Source organism: Rhyacophila brunnea, unplaced genomic scaffold (assembly GCF_057557595.1).
Source record: "Rhyacophila brunnea isolate RB1 unplaced genomic scaffold, BYU_Rbru_1.0 scaffold_3, whole genome shotgun sequence".
In the NCBI taxonomy this organism is placed as follows: Eukaryota; Metazoa; Arthropoda; class Insecta; order Trichoptera; family Rhyacophilidae; genus Rhyacophila; species Rhyacophila brunnea.
This window is the reverse complement of record NW_028232965.1, coordinates 31,407,189-31,434,504: the sequence shown is the minus strand read 5'-3', so window position 1 is coordinate 31,434,504 and position 27,316 is coordinate 31,407,189. Positions and strand designations below refer to the sequence as shown.

General features: G+C 33.2%; 1 protein-coding gene across 2 annotated transcripts in view; it reads right to left on the bottom strand.

Moving 5' to 3' along the window:
- The window catches only part of Mkp3 (Mitogen-activated protein kinase phosphatase 3), a 128,486-nt gene extending 102,238 nt beyond the window's left edge, over positions 1–26,248 (bottom strand). For both annotated transcript variants that reach the window (XM_085952128.1, XM_085952129.1), the window contains exon 1: positions 25,666–26,248. In XM_085952128.1, coding sequence (XP_085808254.1) covers positions 25,666–26,038 — 373 coding nt within the window. In that variant the 5' untranslated portion in view covers positions 26,039–26,248. The remainder of the gene's footprint in view (positions 1–25,665) is intronic.
- Between the last annotated feature and the right edge of the window lie 1,068 nt (positions 26,249–27,316).

Sequence of the window (27,316 nt, the reverse complement as noted above, 5' to 3'; positions counted from 1 at the left end):
ATCGGAATCCGAAGCTAATTCAGTTTAAAATAGATGGCGCTTGTGGTCACTTAATTTTTAATCGAAACTCAACTAAATTAAATGGTATTCGAAATTCTGACGATAGATGACTCTCAATTGTTTTATATTTAGCATATATATTTTTTATTTACCCATTTTAATATAAATTAAATAGTTGAAGATATATTTTTCTTAGAAGGTAGGCTTTAAATAATCGCCTAGTATGGAGCCTTCGCCACTGATGTACCGTACCTACTAAGTATGTAGGTATACACATTGATTTACTTTACGTAATGGACATCAGACTACTAGTACAAATCTCATTCGTCCGTAAACAGATAAATATGGGTGAGTGTGGAAAGTAAACTATGTAAGAAAATAATTACAAGATAAAAATAACTTTTTATATACCACGTTTTTAAATTTTCTGTTGAATCCAATGACATTATTGGTTGAATCATATAAACTTGACAATTCTATGTATTAATAATTTAGGACAAATAAGGCAATTGTCAACAAATCATTTTTTTGCTATTTTGCAACAAATATAGAATACTGAAATGTCATTTTGATTTCCATAGTAACGCACGTATATATTAATAATTTAGTTGCTAGGACCACCCCATTAGCAACCAATAATAGTGGATTGGATTAGGGATTTCTTCCGAAATAAGTTTTCATACAAAACAGAATTAACTGAAAATGAATTCAATTCTACTTACAGATGGCTAAAAGTATTAAAAGAATCCATTGGCATCGTGTTCTGATATATTCTAAAAGTTTCAAATGTCTAGCTAATCGGGAAGTTGGTTAAAAATCGATTGCAAGATTTGTACTAGATAAACAACCACCGGACAAATAAGAATACGAGCTAAGAAAAACGTGGTAAAATACTCGTTATTTTTTTTATTATTTATTATTCTTATAACCATTTTTATATGGCGTATCAATTACTTAATGACACTTAGTGAATGCTTTAATAAGTTTGCAAGGCGGTATCATAGGCCCTGGCCGAATTCAAATCAGCAATACCCGATGCGGGTAGAAGAACAGTTTTCAATAAGGCATATTCTCTCAGCCGGCACAATTTTCATTTGACTAGCATCAAGTAGAGTAGTTTGCGTGCCAAAGTCCTTAAGAAACCTCGATAGTAAATGCGAGGTATCCATAAAGGCATCTAGAAAAAAAAAAAAAAAAAAAAACCTAATAGGTATATCTAAAATCTACTGAATGTTTAAATTTTACTTCATCTGGCAACCAGTGGCGAAGGCTGGAGGTAGGCTGTTGAGATCCGACATAAATAGTGCACACTAAGCTTTGTCAGTCATTTAATATGTAGGTACCTACTGATCTGTTTTCATTTAACTAAAAATACAAATTGCAGACATCATTTAGTTTTTTAAAATGCTTATAGCTACCCTGTCTAGACAATAATAGTAGATGAGAGGTAGGCTGTGGAGATCTCCATAGCCTAACTATATTTTATCTATTTGTTTAAGCTTTCGTTTGTATATTATATTATCACTGTATGATTTAAATTATTTCATAGCAAAATCTATTAAATGGTAACATTGATGATACATCTGGTTTGGTTTTTATTTTATTTATCTGATAAGCGACTATTTTTTATAAGAGTTTTCCATAAAATTTGGCACCTGTAGAAAATAGGTTCGCTTTCCCTGGTATAGGTTATAGATCTGACATTTTGACTAGGCCACAGTGAGTGAAAATGAATTCTCTTGGGCCGCACATAGAATAGTTTTTTTTTTTTTTTAGGTAGGTAGATACCTACTCTTTTTTAATTTTTTGAGCCAAAAAACAGACCAAAATCTAAGTCGTAAGCTTTTTTAGCTATTCTGGTCAAAACAATACAGGAAATTAAGAAATTAAAAAAAAAGAAACCAGAACTTTATTTTCGAAAAAAATGTGGTCTAAACGTGTTTTTCACTTTTCCTGTAACTTTTTAAACTGTTATGAGGTTTGGACCATAGGCTAGAATCTAGATGCATTGTTACAAACTAGTTGCCTACTAAAAACGCTGAATCCAGCAAGAAAAACACTACCTACATGATATTATTAGTAGGTAAGTATTATTATTACATTAACATTATCAATGAAAATAAAACAATAACGTTATCTTATAGTTATCAACCTTATCATTTTATCGTAGTTAGGTTACTATCAAATTCATAAAAAAATGCTAGGATGATTTAGTTTTATCTACACTGCCGGTGGAATAATAAAAATAAGTACTAATATAGGTACCTAACTTACCGTAAAGACACGCGATAAACGATTCATTCAACCTACAGCTGTGCGGAGTATGCACCGGTTTCGATTTTATGCACCATTCACTGCTGTTTTCATTCTATCGCAGTGTAACACAACCTCATGATTCATAAAAATCTTTCTGTCTGGTAGGTTGCAGGGTTGTCTCAAACATAAATTAAAAATAAAAAATAATTATAAATTTCTAAAATCTTTTTCACCATATTCGCTAAAGCAAAAATCCCGCAACTATTATTAGTGTGTCCTCTCAAATCGGCCAGTATAACACAGTCACCCAGGTATAGAGAAAAAAATATTATATACATGGGGATATATTATCTGAGAAAAATTACATACGATATAAACAATTACTATTACACATAATAATAAGATATATAGGTACCTTCGCGATATACATTATAATATTATGTTTTTTTGTAATTTCTATTGGTGATATTTCATATTATATCCCTTAGGTCAGCGATGGCAAATACGTGGCACTCGTGCCAAACTTGGCACGCTAAAAGTTTTCAACGGCACGCAAAAAACTACCAGAGTTCCGAATTTTTTTACCATCTTGGACCTTAGATTATGGTTTTATTAAACATGGAGATAAAAGTCGCACATGGAAAAGCACGCCTGATATTTTCATATCTGTTAAAAAAATGCGATCTCGTTGTTGACCATTTTTTCTACCACACACTCATGTGAAAGTATTTTTTCTATATTGAATCATGTACATTTAAAGACTAGAAATAGGTTGACAAAGGAGCATGTATTAATTTGCGATCATATCAGCCTGATCTTAAAAAGTCTCGCAAATAACATGAAACAAAAAACCTCAAACCAAAATTAGTGTGTTGTGTTATTAATTGTTTTTATATTTCCTTATTTCCTTTAATTTTATGTATATATTCAATAAATAGTAAAGTTATCAATGTGCCTAATTGTTTTTTTTTATAAAGGAATGAAAAGTTATGCATTGTTATACACCTTCGTTACTTCCTCAGCTAGACTTTTAATACGGATTTTGTTGATGACATGACGGCCAGGTCATAAAATGTAAGAAATACAGTCTCCGGTATGTCCTCAAATACTACAAATATTGAAAGCGCGTTTCGTTTACGCATTATCAACAATAATCGATACATTCTTAGCTGTAGGTACATATGAGGTTAACCGTGGATATGTCAGTCTGTGGCAATACCATTTGATGTTAATTCCGTGATGCACTCTGAAAGAGAATGTTGCAAACAGTGCCAACCCTACGTAAAAGTGAGTACTTAGCCGAGGAGGGTTGATCAATAAACTTACAACAGGGGAACACTGAAGTGACGGGAAGGAGGGAATAAGAATGAGGGTCAAATAATAAAACGAAGGAATGAAAATCGAAAGCACAACTGCCTATGCAACAAAACGTAATGCCTTTCTTCAAACTGCCAAAATACAAATATACAAGATACAAATTAGTGTCCGAATTAGTAGACATCGATGCAAAAGTCAAATAGACAAAATTTCATCGTTGACAAGTACAGTAATTATTCGTAAAATTGTAGGTATACCTACTTATTGTTTCTACGCTCTAAAACTATCGTTGTAAAGGTTTTATCGCAGAAATATTTACCTGGCGCACGCCACACACACACATGTGCTCCTACTGTTGGGAACACCTACCCAAGAGTAAAGATTGGTCAGATGTAATGATTATCACCGCTTCCACCAAGCACCAGATCGGCACTTCTTTGCACACCCAAGACATATAGCAACCGTTAGTACCGAAAACAAATGACTGTAAGATTGTGAAGCGAATGTCGCCTCTAAGGGTCTTGAAGAATGTGTAAGGTCAACAGAGTAGGTATCGAACGAACTTGAAAGCCCTCATCAACGACAGAACCATGGTGGAACACGCTCAAAAAAATATGGCGAAATGGGGGTTCAAGGGACATCAAGTTTCATCAAGGCTATACATGTCCAGTAAAATACAATGTCAACGAGGTCCTACAAGCTGAGAAAAATGACACAATTTCATTTGCTGACTTCTGAAGCAACAGTCTGTAGCCATTGATGACACAAAACGGCGAAAAAGAATATATTGTTTTAGTATTAAGTACGCATGTTTTTTTTAGATTTAATAACGAATCAAAGCTGGTCTAGGTATGGCGTGAGAAAAAATATGTTACACATGTAAATCAGTGCAATCATAAATAGAATGCTGGAATTGAATCATTCTTTTTGCAGAATACTAAGTAGTCGCACACGAAGAATCTTTGAGAAATCTGGATATCATAAATTCAATTCTCAGCAAATATAAACTATATGTACCTCAGTGGCGAAGGGAGACTTTTGGAAAGAGGTAGGCTGTGGAGATATGAGAAAAAAATATACTTGTCAGATATACTTACGGGCAATAAGAAGATAATCCAATATTACTACTGATGAATAGGTACACGTATTGTTGTTTTTATTTAATAAAACGCTATAAATTTTTGTAGTACTTATTCCACTTTTAATCAATAGATTAGGACCGGTTTCGTCCGCCTCAGTGGGACATTTTCAACTCACACTAGGTACACACTAATGATAATAATAACACACTAAATCGATGAAATTTCAATAGCTCACTGACGACATGAAACTGAACGCAACATACGCTCTCAATACGTCATCTTCGAAAAAACCCGTTGTTATATTGTATCTGTTCCACAACAATTTACAATTTTACCAGTAGGTATAACTAAATATTTTAAAATACTTATATTATATTTAAAACACTGATAGATGACTTCGGTACAAAATCAGATAATTTATCCACATTCAGAAAACACAATAATACGCTGAATTTAGATCACAAATCAAAATAACGTTCATGAATATCATCAACTGACATAACTGACTGAATAAATTACGCTAATGAACTAACTGATAAATAAGAATCACGAGATACAATTATTTTTTATTTTTAAAAACAATTTTTAATTGTATTTTTTTTAAATCATCTTATGTGTTTTTTATTAGGTTAAAGCGACAGTCATTGACATTAAACATATTCCTAAGGAGTGTGGGGCCTACAGTAAGCGTATTCTGTAGCGCTTATAGATTCGGTTGAAATTTACAGACATGCTTGATGTTATGTGACGTCATAGCGATACAAAATGTAGTTTGGATTCTGTCGATCGGAATCCGAAGCTAATTCAGTTTAAAATAGATGGCGCTTGTGGTCACTTAATTTTTAATCGAAACTCAACTAAATTAAATGGTATTCGAAATTCTGACGATAGATGACTCTCAATTGTTTTATATTTAGCATATATATTTTTTATTTACCCATTTTAATATAAATTAAATAGTTGAAGATATATTTTTCTTAGAAGGTAGGCTTTAAATAATCGCCTAGTATGGAGCCTTCGCCACTGATGTACCGTACCTACTAAGTATGTAGGTATACACATTGATTTACTTTACGTAATGGACATCAGACTACTAGTACAAATCTCATTCGTCCGTAAACAGATAAATATGGGTGAGTGTGGAAAGTAAACTATGTAAGAAAATAATTACAAGATAAAAATAACTTTTTATATACCACGTTTTTAAATTTTCTGTTGAATCCAATGACATTATTGGTTGAATCATATAAACTTGACAATTCTATGTATTAATAATTTAGGACAAATAAGGCAATTGTCAACAAATCATTTTTTTGCTATTTTGCAACAAATATAGAATACTGAAATGTCATTTTGATTTCCATAGTAACGCACGTATATATTAATAATTTAGTTGCTAGGACCACCCCATTAGCAACCAATAATAGTGGATTGGATTAGGGATTTCTTCCGAAATAAGTTTTCATACAAAACAGAATTAACTGAAAATGAATTCAATTCTACTTACAGATGGCTAAAAGTATTAAAAGAATCCATTGGCATCGTGTTCTGATATATTCTAAAAGTTTCAAATGTCTAGCTAATCGGGAAGTTGGTTAAAAATCGATTGCAAGATTTGTACTAGATAAACAACCACCGGACAAATAAGAATACGAGCTAAGAAAAACGTGGTAAGATTCAACGTGAAGATGTTACTACATACTTGTTATTCTTTGTCATTATTATTAAGAAGAAGACACAATAATTAATACCTAGTTAAAGAATTTGACATTCACAAAAAAAACATACACAATACATGAAATTAAAAATAATAAAATCTAAAAAAGAATATTGCGATTAAGATATAAATTAAAACAGTGTGAACGTTGATAGTGTATTATTTCATCGACTAATTTCTTATAGTTCGGGGTACATATTTAATAATATTCTAATAATCTAATACGTCGTCAAGATTGACATCGGTCTAGGTCTGTTTTTTATATTTATTATCTTTACGGTCGAAAATAGTGGCTCACAAAGTAAGTGGAACCGAAGCAGGATTTAATTTTATAAGCTCCACTTTCAAGGAAAGCCTACCTACCTTTTTCCATCAACGATGTTCCAAAATATTTCACACAATAGTGCTCTCCCCAATTCACCTTATAAAATGCATAATGTAATGAATCAGTGTTGCCAGAGAAAATATAGTACGAAACGCGAGAAATGATTTCTTTTTTTTTATTTTTAGTAAAAATCACAATTAAATTTTAAGATTAAATTAATATTTTATTATCATTTGATAGTTTACAATGGTGGCAATCAATCATCTCCGAGGGCACAATCGAAGTCATCCGAATTGGCAAACTCGTTTTTTTCTTACTCATTATCATCTATACAAGTAGGAAAAAAAAAATCTTCTACCCCACTTTTTGCAACCAAAAAGTACAGATTGACTGGACTAATAATAATAAAACCAATTAATTCTAGCACAGCGTTATGTTCAATGGCTTATCTTTATTTTTACACTATTTCTTCGATCGGTATACATAAAGTGCAATAATTATTGTTGGATGCGGATATTATAAAGATAAAGAGTGGGCGCTAGTCACAACAGAGCTATCTTATACGTCAGGGATTGCGAACATATGGCCCGCAAAATGATTTTGCATGGCACGCGAATGTTTCATTTTGAAAAAAAAGAAATTACTATTGTATATATTATACATATTTAAAAAAAATGTTATTTTTTATAAAAAAAGTTTTACAAATAGATATATACTGACTTAAGTACTTATATATAATATTAAAAAATAATGACGACATAGCCATGCGTATTTTCTTCGATTTTTCATATTATGTTTACCAATCGATGCCCAAACGGAAACGATGAAATTCATTCATTAATGACAAATCGCATTGTATAAAAAATAACAGCAAATGCTTTTCAATATAATCATTACGTTTAATGTAAATATACGATTGTATAAGTCGGTCCTTAGGATCGGGCAATTAAAAACACAAATATTCAATCAACAAACATTATGATATTAATTTTCGGCAGACATTGAAATATAATAACCGCTGTTTATTTTGACTGAAACGTAATCTCTAAAAATGGAAAACCGTTCAATGATGGAGAATATAATATGAAAGAAGAGTGGTTCAAATACTTCCACCATCTCTTATAATAGATATGCATTCGGCTAGAAATACGGTGAAAGATAGAATATCAAGAACTCAATTGTAATTTTTAAACTTTTTAATCGAATTCTTAAAAACTATTTTTTTAGAAAACTTTTTAAATCTTTTTTTCGCCATGAAAAACTGCTTGGCACGTCGCGACAGTCGAAAAATATTATTTGGGAAATTTTGGCACGCGTTCGTAAAAAGGTTCGCCACCCCTGGTATACATAATAGCTATAAAGTTCGCTCCCGGGGTTAAGTACCTACCGTCAAACTATAATAATTGGAAATCCCTGTTCTAGGATTCGATTCTGGTTGTTCAAAAATAGCCAAGGAAATTTCGACTAAGGAAAATCAGTACTTATTTTGTTTTCGTGCGTCTGTAGGGATGTGGAGTGGATGCCCGTAGTCGTGTTAATACTCATCCATGATAGTTATATCCATGTATGATTCAATAGCTAACACCCATCGTCCATAATATCGTCACTACAGGCCAATTGCCGTAACCCTCACTTTTCACCAAAGTGACATTTTGATGGTAATGGACTTATTCCATACCCTTACACGAACTGGCCAAGTATCATAAATCCCAAAAAATATGTCATATCAAAATAATTCAAAACTATTTTTAAGCCATTTGTAACTCGACAAAAAATATTCCAGCCAAATGATGCAACAACATCTCTATGGCTGTAACCCTCTCTAAACGTAAGCCACAGGGTATGTACAGAGTAAGCCACTCAATTTGTAATAAAATAATAAGTAAATCCAATGCCCACAGTTTTCTTCACTTCCTGAACAATTTGATATTTGAGGGTTACCCTACTTGGCCTGTACAATGGCGATATGTTAAGATATTTATGTATAATATGTAGGTACATTACGGTTCTCGAGTCAAAATCAAGGAGAACATGTTGCAGAAACTTACTCCTAGAGCTAAATACTTGTTACGTATCTGGATTAGGGATTGCAATACCGGTATTAAATTATTTATCGATACCGAAATACCGGTTTCAAAAATCCAAAATACCGGTATTTTCGGTAAAAAAAGCATATACGTTTATGTTTTTCGAAATGAATTTAATGTTATTTTTCATTACTTACTAGGTACTATTTATTGTATATTAAATTTAGTGTATACTTTTTATGCTGCCGAAACCCAAATTTATTGACTTAAACCAACAAAAGTTAAATAAAATTAAAACAAAATCCCTCAAATATAGTTATGGAATTGTCGCGATAAATTAACAAATTTTGAAAAAGAAAATATTCGTGGCAAAGATTTCCAATTATTAATTTATCACTTACTATTGATCCAACATTTGTTGGATGTACATACTACAACACCGGTGTACCGGACTGTAAAAATTATCAGTTCTAAAATATTATGATCAATACATATTTATAAAGGTCAACATAATAAATGTAGGTCTGTACTTAAGGTTGCCATAAAATAGTGTTTTAAATATATTTTAATAGTTACCTATATTTATCGATAGTTACTTCTTTTTTTCAATAATATGTTTTGACGAATACCGGTATTCAATAATAGATACCGAAATACCGGTATTGATATATTCATTCGGTATTTCAATCCCTAATCTGGATAACTATTATGTAACATGTAATTGTAAATTGTAAACAGTTCGCTACTAATAGTACATAACGTGAAAACAGACAAAGATTTCGGACAAATAGTATTAATTTCCTTGCATGATGGACACTTGAAAACTAGATACATAATATGCATTTGGAACTACAACAACCCCAATATTATTAAATTATGAAAAAAGGGTACCGGTTCCAAAATAATTATGGGGTTCTCCCTCTTAGACATCCGGGATTAAGTTTCCACCTCTAGTCATATCTATCATCATCAGCAAATCCTTAATAAACCAGGAGTGGTCCTAGATTCCTCCATCTCACCATATCCTAGGCCAGTGTCCGCATCAGCCGCTCTAGCGTTCTTGTTGACACCGTCCAACCGCACGAATATGGGGCCTGCCAATCGACCACCGATCGTCCGGTCTGCTATCTAGGATGTCCCTCGGCGATTGAGCACTGCCCATTGTCACTATGTAGCCCGCCCCCGGAGTCTCCTAAGTTTAACGAATGTGGAGATACATTCTGTTTGGAGGATGTCGTATAGCTCCAGGTTATGCCATATACAGCATTCAACCCCTTTTAATATTTTGATGCGACATCTAACTAACTACAAATTGGTAAAGAAACACCTGTAAATTTAATCATTTAACTAATAACTACACAATTTTCAACTAAAAAGTACAGTAGGTACATATAGGTTACACAGGTGTCATTCCTGGAATCACAGCCTTATCCTGTTATGATGGTCGGATAAAGTATCAAACGAATACGTCATCACTAGGTATTCAACAATAAAGAAGATTTTTAACGATATTTTCGTGACCGTTCGTTCCTTGTGAGAAATACTGTGAACCGTGCTTCCTTCCGGTTCTGCCTGACGCACAGGATGCACCATTTCCTTTGAGAAATTAACCGTAGTACCGACATACCTATCCATCACCTAATTAATAATATCAAGTACTAAATAGTCATCGTATAATAATAGTAAATAGACGATGAACGCTGTATTATTAATTTACTTCACACGAGTAGAAAATAAAATCGATCGATTAAAATAATCTCGATACTTCCGAAATTTAAAAAACTTTATCTGGAAAATAAAAATAAATCCACTCGTATTCTCTCTCCCAGCGGATTTTCTCTAGCTAAAGTTAACCTACGTGGAAATCATGTTGTGACAGCTGATGATTCCGCGAATTTTTCCATTTGCATTATTTACGAACACAGAGAAGAAGACTTCCTGTGAGTCTGTGATGTCAAGTTAGCTCACCGAATAAATCGTACTTCAACAGTTTCATGCAGATTTAATAAGCGATCATTCAGTTCGTCGAACCATATTGCGATTGCCCATCTATAGCCATACACGCACCGTATACTTTTGTATGATTGATTATATTATTTGACACGTAAATGTAATTTTTATATGTCAAATATATAAAAGCATCCTCTCATTTCAGAGTGTATATGAAAATTAGGGATCCTTTTTTGTCTCAGTTAAATAATACTTATGTTCAGGCTACGTCTTTATAGAAATTTGCTCTTTGCAACATCTTTGTAGTATATTTATTACAGATATACAGAAACCTGGGTGGCCGCATTTTAAAATTACTCACTGCTACATAACGTCATTTCATATTATTTTATTATCTATCTCCCTCTTCTATATGTCATTCCAACTATATCCATTGCATTGGAAAGAACAAAATCTTCCAGTTTGACATACCTATTAGCTATTCGCTATGCGTAAAATCCGGCTAGATGGTTTCCTATATCATTTATTGGGTTTATCGGTTATTCCGCTATATCATGGGAGGTAGCAGGCCAACTGAGCTGTAGGAGACCGTGTATGCTAGAAACAGTAGCATGCTTAGCAGGCCATCACTTTGCGCGAGCCTAGCTCTTGGCCAAGCTTACAGTTAATGGTCGTTATCGATTCATATAATTTACACATCGTCAGCTGAATGCAGAATTATTCTAACTCAAATTTGAAGTAGGTATTTTAGAAGGGAGTTCTTTGAAACAACCTACTTCAATTATTTATATATAATAAAAAGTTATAAATTTATAAATATAGGTTACTAGCAGTATCATTGCGATTATCAGAGTGGAATGGTTTAATATTTGAAATTAAAAATACTAAATATAATACATAGAGTGCAGAGGATTGAATTTAAAAAACACGGAAACGCGATGGAAATGTTTACGCCAAATCATCAGATTATCTCCTATGCAATATATCAGAGCTGAAAAATGCACATATGTTGAGTCTCGCTGAGCCTTTTTGAATTTGATTCATCAGAAAATTTGGTAGCACTGCGTCGCCCGCGCCGCGCCGGCTCGGTTGGCTCCCTACCGATTAGCAATTCTAATAACACAATTATTTGCATCTAACTTTGCTATTTGACCTCCGATCGAACTGAAATAAATGCCAATATTTTTTAAATGTACACATTGTAGCCACATTTTCAATAAAAATGGGGGTTGCAGCATTAACTTCCGCGTTTTAAGGACCTGTACGCGGCGGCCTTTTTCCGCAAGACCGTAAAACTGTTCCCGGGGTGCAACGGGTTAAATCTGAAATTCGAGACCCCGACCACACCCTCCGGCTCGTCGGCCTTCGTCTACACTCCAAATTTTGTCGAAATCCGACTGCGCGTGTGTGTGATTTGTATAAAGAAAAACTGACGCCAGGACGGTACATACAAATATCCAAATATATTCTTCAATAATAATAAAATAAAAGATTTTTGACTAATTCATAGTTTTAATATTTTTTATATATATTAAAAAAAAAAACAGAGAGAGAGATGTTTTTAAAAATACTTATACCTACCTTTGCGGGCGTATATGAATGCATACGAATAGAAGCAGATAGAATAGAAGATGGTTATACTAATTTAGAAACCTATGCGAGTGTGCGCACAACAACTGACAAAAGTTTCATCGCAATCGGATGAATGGTATAGGAACGCATACAAATAGGAGAAAAAGAAGATGGTTGTACTAATTCAGAAACCTACGCGGGTGTGCGCACAACAACTGACAAAAGTTTCATCGCAATCGGATCAATGGTATAAGAACGCATACAAATAGAAGAAAAAGAAGATGGTTGTACTAACTCAGAAACCTTCGCGGGTGTGCGCACAACAACAACTCACCAAAGTTTCATTGCAATCGGATGAATGAACGCATACGAATAGAAGAAGATGGTTGTAATAATTGAGAAACCTTTGCAGGTTTGCGCACAACAACTGACCAAAGTTTCATTGCAATCGGATGAATGGTATAGGAACGCATACGAATAGAAGAAGAAGATGGTTGTACTAATTCGGATACCTTCGTGGGAGTGAGCAAAACAACTGACCAAAGTTTCATTGCAATCGGATGAATGGTATAGGGACGCATACAAATAGAAGAAGATATAATAGAAGAAGCAAAATATGGTTGTACTAATTCAGAAACCTTCGCGGGTGTGGGCACAACTGACGAAAGTTTCATTGCAATCGGATTAATGGTATACGAACGCATACGAATAGAAGAAGATATAATAGAAGAAAATGGTTGTACTAATTCAAAAACCTTCGCGGGTGTGGGCACATCAACTGTCGAAAGTTTCATCGCAATCGGATGAATGGTATAGGAACGCAAACGAATAGAAGAAGGAGATGGTTGTACCTACTAATTCAAAAACCTTCGCGGGTGTGGGCACAACAACTGACGAAAGTTTCATCGCAATCGGATGAATGGTATAGGAACGCATACGGGACAGGCAGACAGACAGACATTCATTTTTATATATTATATAGATGTATACTGAAATTCAAAACCCCAACCACGCAATCCGGCTCATCGGCCTACGTCTACCCTCCAAATTTTTTCGAAATCCGACTGCGTGTGTATAAAGAAAAACCGACTGACGGTACAAACATAGAAACATCCAAATATATTTTCGAAATTGTAGTAGGTACGTATAGATAAATAACTTGACTAGGATGCTGTTTCAAAAAACACATTTGTAAAATATTCCAAATGTGGGTTTTTTCCAAATATAAATTTGCGTATAGTGATAACCTGCCATGGAGATAACCTATCAACAGTCCTATGCTAAACGCGTGAACTTGTTACTTTGTATTAGGGCATTTTCGCCAAAGTTTGTACATGTTTGAAATTTGGGTAATATTATTTTTTCACTCAAATTAACCATTTTTATATAGCTAGCAGATTCCTTGTTCTATTGCTGAATTGGTGATAGCAATTTTTCAGCAAAATATTGATTAATACAATATTTATATCATTTTTATTATGAAATTGGGCATAATAAGTTTCCGTTCCGTGACTACGAAACTTAGCTTTTAAAACATGAATGAAACACTTTTTATCACTTAAAAGAGCTCTATTAGATTAAAAAAACCATACACTTCAAAATAAAACTACAAATAGTCAAAAAATATTATTGAATTTTAATTCTTGGGCACATTTCGTTCCCCTCCGTTACCCTATGTCTATAATGGCAGAGCATTTTTCCTTTAGTATTTGAAAAAACCAATCAATGTTCGTTCTGCTATTTTTTTAAAGACAATAATCACTTTTACTAAATTTTATTGGAAAAATAAATAAGTTTCGTTATTTAATAATCAAATGAAAAATAGTTAACGTTCAACTTTTTTGGGGACATTTTCGGAATGGAACGAAATGGTAACGGAGTGTAATTTGTAAAGCTTAAGTTACATGTTACCATAAAAACAAATTTTTGTTTTATGAAATTTATTTGAATTTTTTGATAGACAGATAAATATTCAACGTGCGTCAAAATAACAAAACAAATCAAACTTAATCACTAAAATAGACATATTTTATAATAAATTTCACAATACTTGTAAAATAAGGTAGGTAATAATTTTGACACACTATACATTACCATAACTTTATTTGGCATTTATATTATTTGTAACTCAGATAAAAAATATTTTTAAGCAAATTAACAATATATGAAAAAAAAAATCAGCAAGGGATTCAGACGCGAGTTCCTAGCGCGGCACGGAGTATATAACTTTTACGAAAATAATTATAGTCAAACTCGGTTATTACGATCTCTGACATAGCGAGATCTCGGATGTAATAACGAAACATTTGTTGACAATTGGTTTATGATTTTCGCCATACATTTAATTCTTTCACTGTTATAACGAGCAACTTATCGGATATACCGAGCTAAAATACTGTTAATGTGTCGACCGTTTTAAAACATTTCGACCCTAAGCAATAAAATCCGATTGGACAGGATGCCGCCGGGGTCGGATTACGTTTATGACACTAGTAAAGTGTCTAAGTACCTACCTTATTGGTGTTTCACCGACAATAATAAAAAAGTATCCACGCATATGGTTGAAAAATCCAAGGTTTGTGAAGTCCGTAGGTACCTACCAGCGTTAATTACAATAAACAACTTCTTTTGTAGTTTATGAATGCCATGCTCGTTTCGGGGATTTTTACGATGGTTTCCAAATTTTTTATTTTCGGCTTTTTGTGTAATGTGACATGCTCATTTAAAAATACCTATTCTCTGATATAACGAGTAACGCTTATAACAAGCAAATTCAGTCGGTCCCATCTTCCTCGTATTAACCAAGTTCGACTTTATGTTGTCTTGAAATTTAATTGTATTCATCAACATAAAATGTAGCTATACAGGTTGATTGTAATCAAGACGTACTTTTCTGACATTTCGTGAATACCTACAGTTCTAGGTATTAAATCTAATCGAGTACACATTTCTGTTAAACGTGACAAAAAAATACTTTTTCATACATTTTTATAAATTTCTATGCCTAAAATGTATGGAGAAGTTTTAAAATTTTGGTGGCGTATAACAGAAAGAGTATGACAGAGCCAGTGCCTGTCTCGCAATTATTTCAGTCTGGTGTTTTTTCTTTTCCTTTTGTTGTTTTTTTTTATCTCCATACTTTTATGTGCGCTATTTTTGCGTATTCAGACATATCACATACTTTTTTAATCTTTATTATATTATTATATTATAGTCAGGTTATTTTTTATATTTTTTAATGAAAATATTTTTGTTTTTCATACGAACAGACAAAATAATTTTTTTTATAATCTATGAAGAACTAAACACACACTGTAAACCCAACTTTATGCATGCCATTTCGTTACTTTTACATTCCACATATACGTTACCACCAATATAGTTTCGGAGTGGAAGTAACGGATTCTGTTTCAGAAGTGTTTGAAGCCAAAATTTAGCTTAGTTTTATTGTTAAACCTGCGATATGTTTTATTATATCTGTAGTATGAAAGATAAGCTCCATATGTGTAGTATGTGAAATAGAAATATGTGTTTTCTTACCTTATAAATCGTGGTAACAGTAGTGGAACTTCTTAAATGACCAACCCAGAAAGCAAAATGTTCCGATAGCGATACCGACACACACCAACAATTTAAAGTGTACATGGCGATCAGTGTTATACAAAAATGTTGCTACATTAAAAAAAAACATATTTATAGTGAAAATTTTTCGCCTTCATGCTAAAATCGTGGTAACGGAATGTGGAGTTCCACTTTTTCAAATATCCTGGGACACACTTTAAACGTGATTTTTTTTCAATATTGGTACAAATTTACGAAAAAACTATATATTTTCCAAAAATATATAATGTAAGCTGTTGAAAACACTACGAATTTAATTTTACACACTCAAAATTAATGACGAAATCAGACTTTGTTTATTTGAATTTATGGGTGGGACATGGTAAAAACGCACTACCTTTCGATCTAAATAATCAATTAAAAATATATACAGGTCAGATAGTTGTATTTAACTGATTGAATAGAGTAAATTAATAAATTTGCATGTTAAAAGTACATAACTTTCCAACATTTTATAATATAATAACTATGAAAAAATCAATCAAAGTCATGGGACATGCCAAAAACGCAATGTACAAACTTTGGCGAAAATGCCCATTATCAATATAAATATAAACTAAACAGTTAAAAGTAACAAATAAATCTACTTTTTTTTTAAATATATTAAATAAATTAGTTTTGGGGTACACATAATATTCTAAAATTGAGGTAGAAATTCCTATTTTGTTTGAAAAACCACATAGGTATTTTCTAAATTAAGTGGGTAATTATGTAATAAATGTAGGTATCTATTATATTTATAAAATATTCGATTTATTATTCTTTTAGCTTTAATTTGATATCATTTATTGATATTATAGCATACGATAGGGTAATTACAGACTGAGCCAGGTATGATTTCGTAAACATTGAAATATGTAAGACCCTGGGCACCCTTTATAAAAAGCCACGCGCCACTCTGATCGTTGGGACTATTTTTGGTCAATAAGGAGGTCGAGGGCTACATCCCTGCCAAATTTAACCAAGGAGGATCACCACGTGTACAAACTTTACTGTACTCGTGTAATACAACGCTTGTAATTGCTGTAGTGAATGCTTCATTATGCTAATACTGTGACGCCCGAACGGAGCTAGAGTTGCAGTCCACTCAATGATATTAATTGTGATCCAGAAGGTTCGGCGTCGATGCTTCACGTTGCAATCCGTATGGTAAGTAAGAATTCAAAAAGGTAAAGTATTTATAGTAAAGTTATATACCTACACGACGACTGAAACGATATTATAAGCTCACTGTTTCTTCGTGAGTTCTGATTATCAGCCCACGTGGTATTTGCCTACCAAGCGTCTCCTTGACCCGCCTCCGCTGGATTGAGAAACGCTATTCTTGGTCCATTTAACCTGCCTTCGGATTGGAATTTCCGGTTCATAAACTAGTTGAAAATACAAAATCACGTGGAATTTAAATCTTGCTGGCAGCCAACGATTCGTTATTACATCTACTCGGTGAGATGACCATCGTCTGACATTTCCGTATTTTACATCTCTTGAATGGTGGTTCAAGAATTATTGATCTACATCAGTAAATTATTTTTTCATCTAAATTGGGCTACCTATGTAGTAATAACAACAAAACTTTGCACAAGTATTTACTAGAACGAGTGAAGAAGTCATCAAAAACATAAATGATCAAACAATAAAAGGATATGTACCTACCCAGCTTTTTAACAATCACTAGTTGTTATATACAATATATAAATCCTCGGTGGCGATATGTAGGTATATTGTTCCTGACATGTCCCGATGGTTGAGTGATGACGAATACTTTCGCAATACCAATGGAATAACCAATTTCTGACACAAAATAGACAATCGCTCATGAGAAAACAATATACCTCGTATGCCACAAAACACGAAGAAAACTCTCTCTAGTCACTATTAATGCATAAAAATTCTACATTTTTTGTATTTCACTATTAAGACTAATAAGTAGTTGAATACGAAAAATACATGATAAATATGATGGAAGCATAGAGATTACATAGATTATTTTCATCTCATGCACAAATAGTGTCATGTGGCATACGAGGTATTGTTTTCTCATGAGCGCAATGTTATTGTCTCCAAAACGATTTCTACATTTACGCGCTCGTAGAAATGATAGAAATGCCAGCCACAGAACAGATTATTTTTTCTGTTCCTTGGTCTATCTACCCATATATTTTTTTGCGGCAGGACGTCAATCACGTCTTCTGCCATTTTACCCGGGGATGTTAGACATCCGGTTGGAAACATGGTTCATCCATTCACCTATGTGTGGATGGATGGTTATCCAGACATGATTTCAGATACCTGTTAATAAAACTCTAACGAAGAATACTATGAATGAAATAAAATCATTAGCTAAATGTAGGTACCAGCTGTATCAACATAGCCATCATCATGACATGTTGTCTGATGTATCTATAGTCTAACTGTTGTCTTGATACTAAATACCTATTTAAATAAACATTCTAAGTCACATTTCCCAGTATATTCTAAGTCTAAGTACAAGTATCTGAATTATTATTTTTCTTGTCACATAAGACAATTGAGATGTCATTGACGCTGGGCGGTTATTTTGCGTTACGAAGTGGGTAGATAGGTACTGGAGAAAACTTAAATGGGAAATTACATTAGATATGATATTACCGTTTATTAGGAAGTGTTCTTATGAGAGGAAACTGGCCGTCAAGTGGAAGTAAGCGCATTAGATATTGAATACATTTCGAAACGATCCTACGCAGGTTATGGGTTATATTTAGAAACAGCATCGAGGGACGTAATGACATTGTGACAATGCAGTATTCGTGTCGTGATCAATGATAGGTAGGTACATATCACAAAACTCGAAACACCATAAAAGATTTGTGCGAATTTAGGTTCGTAATCCTGACACCAATCTCGATTAGCGATTCGTTGTTGTATATAGACAAAAATAGCGTATTTCCATAAACTAAAAATATATATTATTAAATAGTAATAGTTAAGTTTCTAAATCAAAAATATTAACATCTAATAACTGTCATATAAGTTGTAGTTTGATCTGTTATTGCAAAATATCGTAGACTTATCATACCTATCGACGAGTCAGTTTATTGAAATATTGTTTATCTCTTTATATTATAAAATATACCATATATTATCACTTCTTGCCATGATAATGTGAATTAATTGTTACGGTTTTGTTGAAAATTATCAGAACAAGGTCGTCAATCAAGCATAATGACGTCACCTACACACTACATATTTATTGTCTCGAGATTTCAAGATCTGCATTTTTTTGCATAAGCAATCATAACAAATGTATGCATTTTTCTAATACCTAATCTGGTTGAAATGCTGAAAATATTTGCGACAAATTTCATACGGTTTTCACGAATCCCGGGACCAGGATCGAGAACGCTAATCCCGACGTCAAAATTCCGGGATTGATAATTATTATGTGAGAAAAACATCTCGTTAGCAACATATTAAGCAGCCAGTATATGATTGCATCAAGTAGATTTGTAAATTTAACTTATTAAGACAAAATTCAGCTTTCATAATAACCTTACCATAATAATCATCGCTGTACAATGTACCTACATTATATTATATTATGTAAAGAATATTCATCCATGCCAAAATAGAAACTATGAAAATAGTCACAAAATATCATAACATATGGACGACCCCTTACGATAGGTGACACAATCACTTTGGCGTGATTTTTTACGCGATAATCATTCGATTAATAAAATTAATATTGAGTGGATATAAATTCAACGGAAATGAATGGGTGCCGAAATCATGGGACCAAGATATTTTGAGCAAGATTGGTAAGGCCTTCAGCAGACGATTGACGGCGGCTGGTGTCAACGATTGATAAATAAAACCGAAATCTTCTGAAAATGTTGTAATACGTCCGTGGATTCTGCATCATATCTTTTGGTAGTTTTTACATGAAGAGAATTCTGCGGATGATTTCACGATCCCTTCTCTTTACGCATTATTGTTTTCTTGCTATACATACCTATTATGTATATGGGGGGTAGTCACAGTCACCTACAAATTATTGTATGTAGAATAAAACAAATGTTATTCGTCGTTTTTAATCAAGAAATGCAACCAATGAAGTTATTCTGCAAACAAATAACAATGATAACGAATTTTATAATAATATGATAGGTACAGCCCTAACAAGATTAGATACCAACATACCTATATGTTATACCTACGTATAACAAGGAAAGGATAGAATGGCAATAATTGTTGGATAGCGTTGTGTTGTGAGTTTCTGCGCATCGTATTAATTATTATAATATACTGCTAATTGTAAAATATATTTTATAAAAATATAAAGCATCATGGATTATGAAGATATGATATAGGTATTTACATGATACAACACTACCCATGCATGCCTAACTGAACTAATAATTCATGCTTCAAAATTCTCATAAAGATAATACAGGAAATGGGACGACTGGCCTGCGGACAATTGGACGCCGCACTGTCGTAGACACGTGTAGACGAGGTATTTTAATCATTTTCTATGTACTACCTAGTAGTTTGAATTCATTTTACTCTTAACATAATGTATTCTTTATCGCGGATTGAGAATTACCATACCTAATGCCGGGCCCACACTGGCAACATGTCGCCCGACAACCTCGTTAAATTTTACGATAAGTATGATAATTACCGTAAAACTTCTTCAGCAATTATGATAATTATCGGCATAAGGCTTTATATAAAATAAAAAACTCTTTTTTCGTTGGAACCTAAACATATGCACGATTAAATCATTGTTTACGTCTGCATATTTACATTCTCACCAACTATTAAATCATAATATAATCATTGAAATATAAATAATAATACTGAATATTTTTTTTAAAGTATCTATAAGTACCTAATGTCTATTTATTTTCGAATTCCGTGGCGTCCAGTTGTCCGGTGCCAAATCGTCCTAGACCCGATAATACACATGTATTAATTCTCTACGTTATTATTCTATGATTTTAAAAGTAGACAAGTGTACCTACTTATAAGCAAAAAAACTAATGTAGGTAGGTACGTGTTATCTCCGCCAATATTGATATTCGCGATAAATAGTGAATACAGGCGGACCTCGACTTACGAACGTTCGACTTTCGCACAATTCGCTATTTCGCACATTTCAAAAAAAATCGTTTTTTTAAAACGTCGCGCTGGTCGTGGGGTTAAGATATCCCCTTCTCGCTCGCTCACAAGCAAGTGCATTTCTTGCGTCACTTGCATCCTGCTCGCACCCGTCACTTTGCTTGTGAGTTAACTAGGATAGGTGGCTTGCGCAGAAGCGCGTGCGGGCGTGTCATGTGCGTTTTGCTAATTTTCTTTATTTGAAATATTTCACCCTAAAAATTTATAAACATGAGTGAGAAACGGAAAAACTGCAGTGTTGATACGAACAAAAAAAATCAAGGACTTATAAACTTCACATGACGTTCTGATTGCGGTGAATCTTTTGCTTCAATCGGACGTTCGTATGATACAAACAGGTCTACTACGATATGTTCAATTTTGAAAAATAAAAATAAAATTAAGGAATACGTTCAAAATTGTGGAAATATATTATCTTTAAAGGTTGTTTCTAAAGGACACAGCATAGTTATGGATGAAATGGAAAAATATTTGTCATCATGGATCGACGACCAACATCAAAAAGATGTCCCTCTGAATATTTCAATTATTCAAGCGAAGGCTCTTAGTTTGTACAAAGATTGGAAGGCTAGAAAAAGAAGATTCTAACACGATTTTTCAAGCAAGTAACAGTTGGTTTATATTAAATTCACTGGAAAATCGGCTGATGCGGATAAAGATGCTGCAAAAGAATTTATTTCCTCATTATCCAAAATTATTAAAGATGGAGAATATTCCTCTAGCCAAATATTTAATGCAGATGACACAGGTTTATTTTGGAAAAAATGCCTAGTCGTACATTCTTATCTAAGGAAGAATCAGTTGCCCCAGGGCATAAACCTTCTAAAAACCGATTGACATTGCTTCTTGGTGGAAACTTGGCTGGTGATTTAAAATTGATGCCAATGTTAATTTATCAACCAGAAAATCCCAGAACATTGAAAGGGAAGGATAAAGAATTGCTTACAGTAATCAAATAAAAAAGTCTGGGTTTACTGCGTTAATATTAAAAGATTGGTTCACTTTACATTTCGTGCCAGCATTAAGCAATATTGTAAAGTTAATGATTTACCATTTAAAATATTTTATTTAAAATAAGAAAAAGAAGAGTGGCAAAGAGTTAACTCTTGATAACTTTTTAAGGGAAACACCCGCAAACCCCACTTAAACATGTCTTTTAAACATCTTATATTTACTTGATAAATAAATATTTCACCTACACACAATTTAATTTTTTTTACTTCCCTCTACTTTCGAACATTCAACATTCGCACACCTTTTCAGGAACCAATTATGTGCGAAAGTCGAGGTCCTCCTGTAGATAGGCATGAAGTATTTACATTTCACAGTAGGTACTTACTTGGAATTTGCTTCTGATTACCAGAAATTATTACAAATGGGAGTTTTCCAGAGGTGTGGTATATAATATTATACTAGGGATCGCGAAAAGCACGAGTGCTAACAGCGACTCATCAAAAGTACTCTTGTAAAATAATTGATTATTTGTCATGTGAAGCCGGGTATACTTACATTAATCATTTGATAACCAATCAACAGAGATAAGTGTATCTACCGAACGAGATTTACAGGGGTACTGAAGTGTGACGTGGAAAAGACAGCAGAGCACTAACTTAAAAAAATCAAGGGGTGCAGTCGGTGCACTACACAGGGATCGGCGAAAATGTTGAAATTTGGAAAGTAATCTCTTGGAAATAAGGTCTACCGAACACAGAGATTATAAAAAAAAATGTTGTCGATACCGTAGTGATCCGTCAAGGATAAGACGTACGGTGAAGCCTCAATTACATTGAGCTTCTTTACGAGCTGTTTGTTGGCGAATTTATAATCTGCCTGTAAAGTCGCCCAGTGTGATCATCGAAGATGTTAGCTTGTTCGATGATTACACTGGGCGACTTTACAGGCAGATTATAAATTCGCCAACACACAACTCGTAAAGAAGCTCAATGTAAATGAGGCTTTAACGAATTTATTTTTAAAATATATTATAAATACATGTTCGGTCATTAATTCGACTGCAATTAGAAGTATGTAGGTACTTACACACCTAAGGTTCAGTAGAGTGCGGTCAATAGGTGCTATGGATACAGCGCATCCCAACCAATTATTCCAAGATAATTCAAATATTTAATATAAGTAAGTACTTACTTATCGACCTAAATTTCAAAAATCATTTTGTTTAATTAAAATCATGGAGATAAACTAATATTATTATAAAACATAATATAAGTATTTACTTATACCTGTGTTACCTACTTGTATGTTGTCGCGATCGCCGCATTACCCATATAGCGATAAATTGTAGGTACATTTTTGAAATATCCACTTCCCATATAAATCCGCATTAGTTATATATTATATATAAAGCAAGAGGGCAAGTAATATATTATATTAAAGGACATTTTTAAGAGCATCTCTCATGTCAAAAGTCACCGCACGCTACTGCTACGTTTCCATGTAAGTAAATTTAGAATTTAGATAAAGCTTCAAATTAGATAGTTGAATTTAATTTTTAATAATATATTTTTAATAAACCATTTCTTTTATTCAACGCATAATTCACAAGATTTGAGAATGCAACATTCCATATGTTGAACATACATAACTTGAAAACACCTCAGGTATAGGTATATACACACTAGAAAAAATCACATTTACGATGGGTCTAGTACAGGGTTTGCATTTGGAATGTATCTTAACTCTTACATCAACATACCTATTATTATTCTGTGGTCATTATAATCGTACCTACCCACTGTTTCAATGAGGGATGGTTACTTTTATTTCAAAACGTAGGTATAATGCCGGGTTCACAATGGCAAGATGTCGCCGGCAACCTCGTTAAATTTTACGATAATTATCATACTTATCGTAAAATTTAACGAGGTTGCCGGCGACATGTTGCCAATGTGGACCCGGCATTATACACGACAATCGTCACAATATAATTACCCGATTTAAGATAGCTGCCAATTGTTCACCTAAAAACGATGACCAATAATGGAATTGTTTAATTCAAATAGGTACCTAGGTACCTATCTCGGAAGCTATAGTATAATCAGTAATCACTAATCAGTATAATCCATAGCACTTATGTTATTTTGACAGTTATATCCATATACCAACTAATCTATTGGTGAAAATTTCAGATCGCATCGTTAACCAAAAAGTTGGCTGTTTTAGAATTTAGATTTTAGAAGAACCGGTCTTTTTTTTCATATTTTCATTTTTTATACCTAACGTTAAATGTATAGTCACCGTATAAGCAAATTATCGATTTGTATTTGAAGAAGTCACAGAACAGAATATAATCTCCGAGTTCCCTGGAAGAAGTCTTCGGATATACGACAACATAGACTCGTAATAATAACACGATTAAAGTTTTGTTGGTTTTATAAATGCGTTTGAAAATTAATAAATGTAAAAAATCTTAACACCACTGCACATTTATGTACTGAAATATGACTAGGTACTTATATTCTAAAACATAAGAGCGAGAGGTTTAAAAGAATACTATTTTATGTAATAAAAATACTTTATGCAGTCATCAAATGTTCAAAATAAATATAAAGGATAATAAGGCTTCAACATTATATAAATAGATTATCTACAACGTTTAAGGAATATCCAGGATCATGCTTTGAAAATAGAACAAAAGCTCCATTTTGACCTACGCTGAGCATGTACCCCCTTAAGTACAGATTTGTTTCAAATCCAACAAACATTGTGTATGAAAAATTTTCGGTGCGTAAGTAAGTAGGTACCTACAAAAGAAGTGAAAATGTAGAAAAAAAATCTGGATAGTTTTATTATGGAAAGAAGCATAACATTATGCATGTTTATGCATCAACATTATTCGTAGATAGGAGATATACCTACATAATTTATGTATTATCAATTAGTGTTTCCAAACCCATAATGTACCTATCTACATATTACAATTATTATTATATATCGAACTATATTAAAGGTAGGCACTAAATACGTCTTTTACAATCCTCTATTTCTATTAGGTAGGTACCTACTATTTCATGACAACCATGACGTTTTCAGCGCTGTCATTTAGTACTTAATGATTCTTAAATTATTGTAAATAGGTAGATGGGTAACTTACATCTTTGGTATTATCATATTGTAGTTGTAGATTATGTAGATTGTGGGTAATTGATATAAAAAATAACTTTTATTCGCAGTCGTATCTACATTCTTGGTTGGTACGTAATAATATTACATAGGTATAATTAATTAACCTATGCCTAAACAAAAATTGCATTGTACCGGCTAGCAACTTAATATTTTGCCTATCGGCATTCTCCTTTATAATCATTTTTAACAACATACAGGATGAAGCACTGACGGATTTATAACATTGGAAGGCAGAGAGAGTCGTTGTCATTGTCAATGAGGTACCAAACTAGCGAACCAAATACATATCAAATCTAAATGCACCAGTGCAACTTGTTGCTGGAAACATGCAGTGAATTCATGAATGGATGCACTTCATCATTAGCGCATTTTATCAATGAAGCCCTGTTGCCCAAGGATCCGAGCTAAAATGCCCAAAGGCATATATAGGGGATCCCGACTCTGGGCAAGAAATAGGTAAGGAACAAATACAAAATAAAATGAGTTGTTTACCTTCGAGACAGACGACACGCACGCCATCTTGTTTGAGCCTTTTAAGAAGGATGCTGTGGACACTATCGCCGTCAACAGGACTCGAAGTGGTGTCACTGTACAGGACGAAGACTCCTCCATTGTGACAGGCGTCGATTTTGGCTTTCAACTCTTTGCATTGGACTGTCGACACCAAGTCGATTTTTCCTGCTGCCAAACGTCGAAGCATGATGCTCGGGATCGAGAAGTTGACAGCCGATCTGACATGAGAGATGGCATATTCGTTAGACCCTCTGCAGTCTATCACAACAGAGTCTCCTTCGTTAGAACGGAGATTTGTAAAAAGCCACTCTTTTGTCACAAAGTCACACTCAGAATCAGTATCCGCAGGCATCGCTGTTATTTATTATTGTCTAACGCGATTGTAACAACGGAAATCTTAACTGAAATGTTTATGATAAAATAAAATATGTGTACTGGTCCATCTTAAACGTTCATTTAGTAACTGACGCACCCACTTTTCACACTTAAAAATAATTTTTCCATTACGAAAAACGGAACAAAACGCAGACACACCTCACTCCGCAAAAACGAATTCAACATTAAACGAAACCTTTATAGCGGAGCCCACAGATGGCACATGCTAACTACCGATTTCCTAATGTAAAACGATTGGCCCAGAGGCAGCCCACGTGACATAAATTGACCAATCACAGCATAGCGACGTCATTTCATTGATGAAAAGAGCTGCGGCCAGTTTACGCATTCGTTGGCATTACGTTTGTCTCATTCGTTCTTATACAACTGCATATTGAAAGTGAACAGTTTAGCTACTGTATTTTTATGTTTTCTTATTTACTACTATTGTTATGTGTGTGTCAAAAATGACATGAGGTTGAGTTCCCTGCATGAGGTAGTGACGTCACTATAATATATGTATTGTTTTGCAATTTGCGAATTATTTATTACAACAATTTTATTATTAATATGTAATTGTATACAAAATACAATATAATAATAATAATATTATAAAATTATTACTATTTATAAGGATTGGGATGCTGACAGGATTATAATATTCAATGAAATTTAACTATGACCATAGGTAATAGTAATATTAATATATTAAGACAATGACGTAGGTACTTATAATAAATAACGCTTTCAATAGAAAACCTGTAAATATACACTAAATATATAGAACAGATTAATAAATTACCTAGGTACTTATTAATTTTGTGTTCCCTGACTAAATAAGTACATTGTAAGTAATTCAAATAATGATCACCTACCTAGGTACCTACTTTGCTAGATTAATTTGTTTTTTTACGAAAATTATGAATTTTAAATCGTGGTCCATGTTTGTGTCCCACAATTTTACTAAAATTTTAAAATCCGCGTTTTCTATGACATTAACTATCCATCGGTGAATAACCAGCAACAAAACAATAGATACCTACCTACCTACCTAGGTAACTAATGTTCTTGTCACACTAGCGATTATAATATTTCTAATAAAATGTAATGAAATTCTCTTTATAGCAGAGGGTGCCAAGAAATGGACTGACTATTAATTAACTATAGAATTATAAAAAATGCAAGTTTTTTTCCATGGTAGTAAAAAAGTCGTATACGTGCCATTTTCTTGTCTTCTGAAATCTAATATATAAAA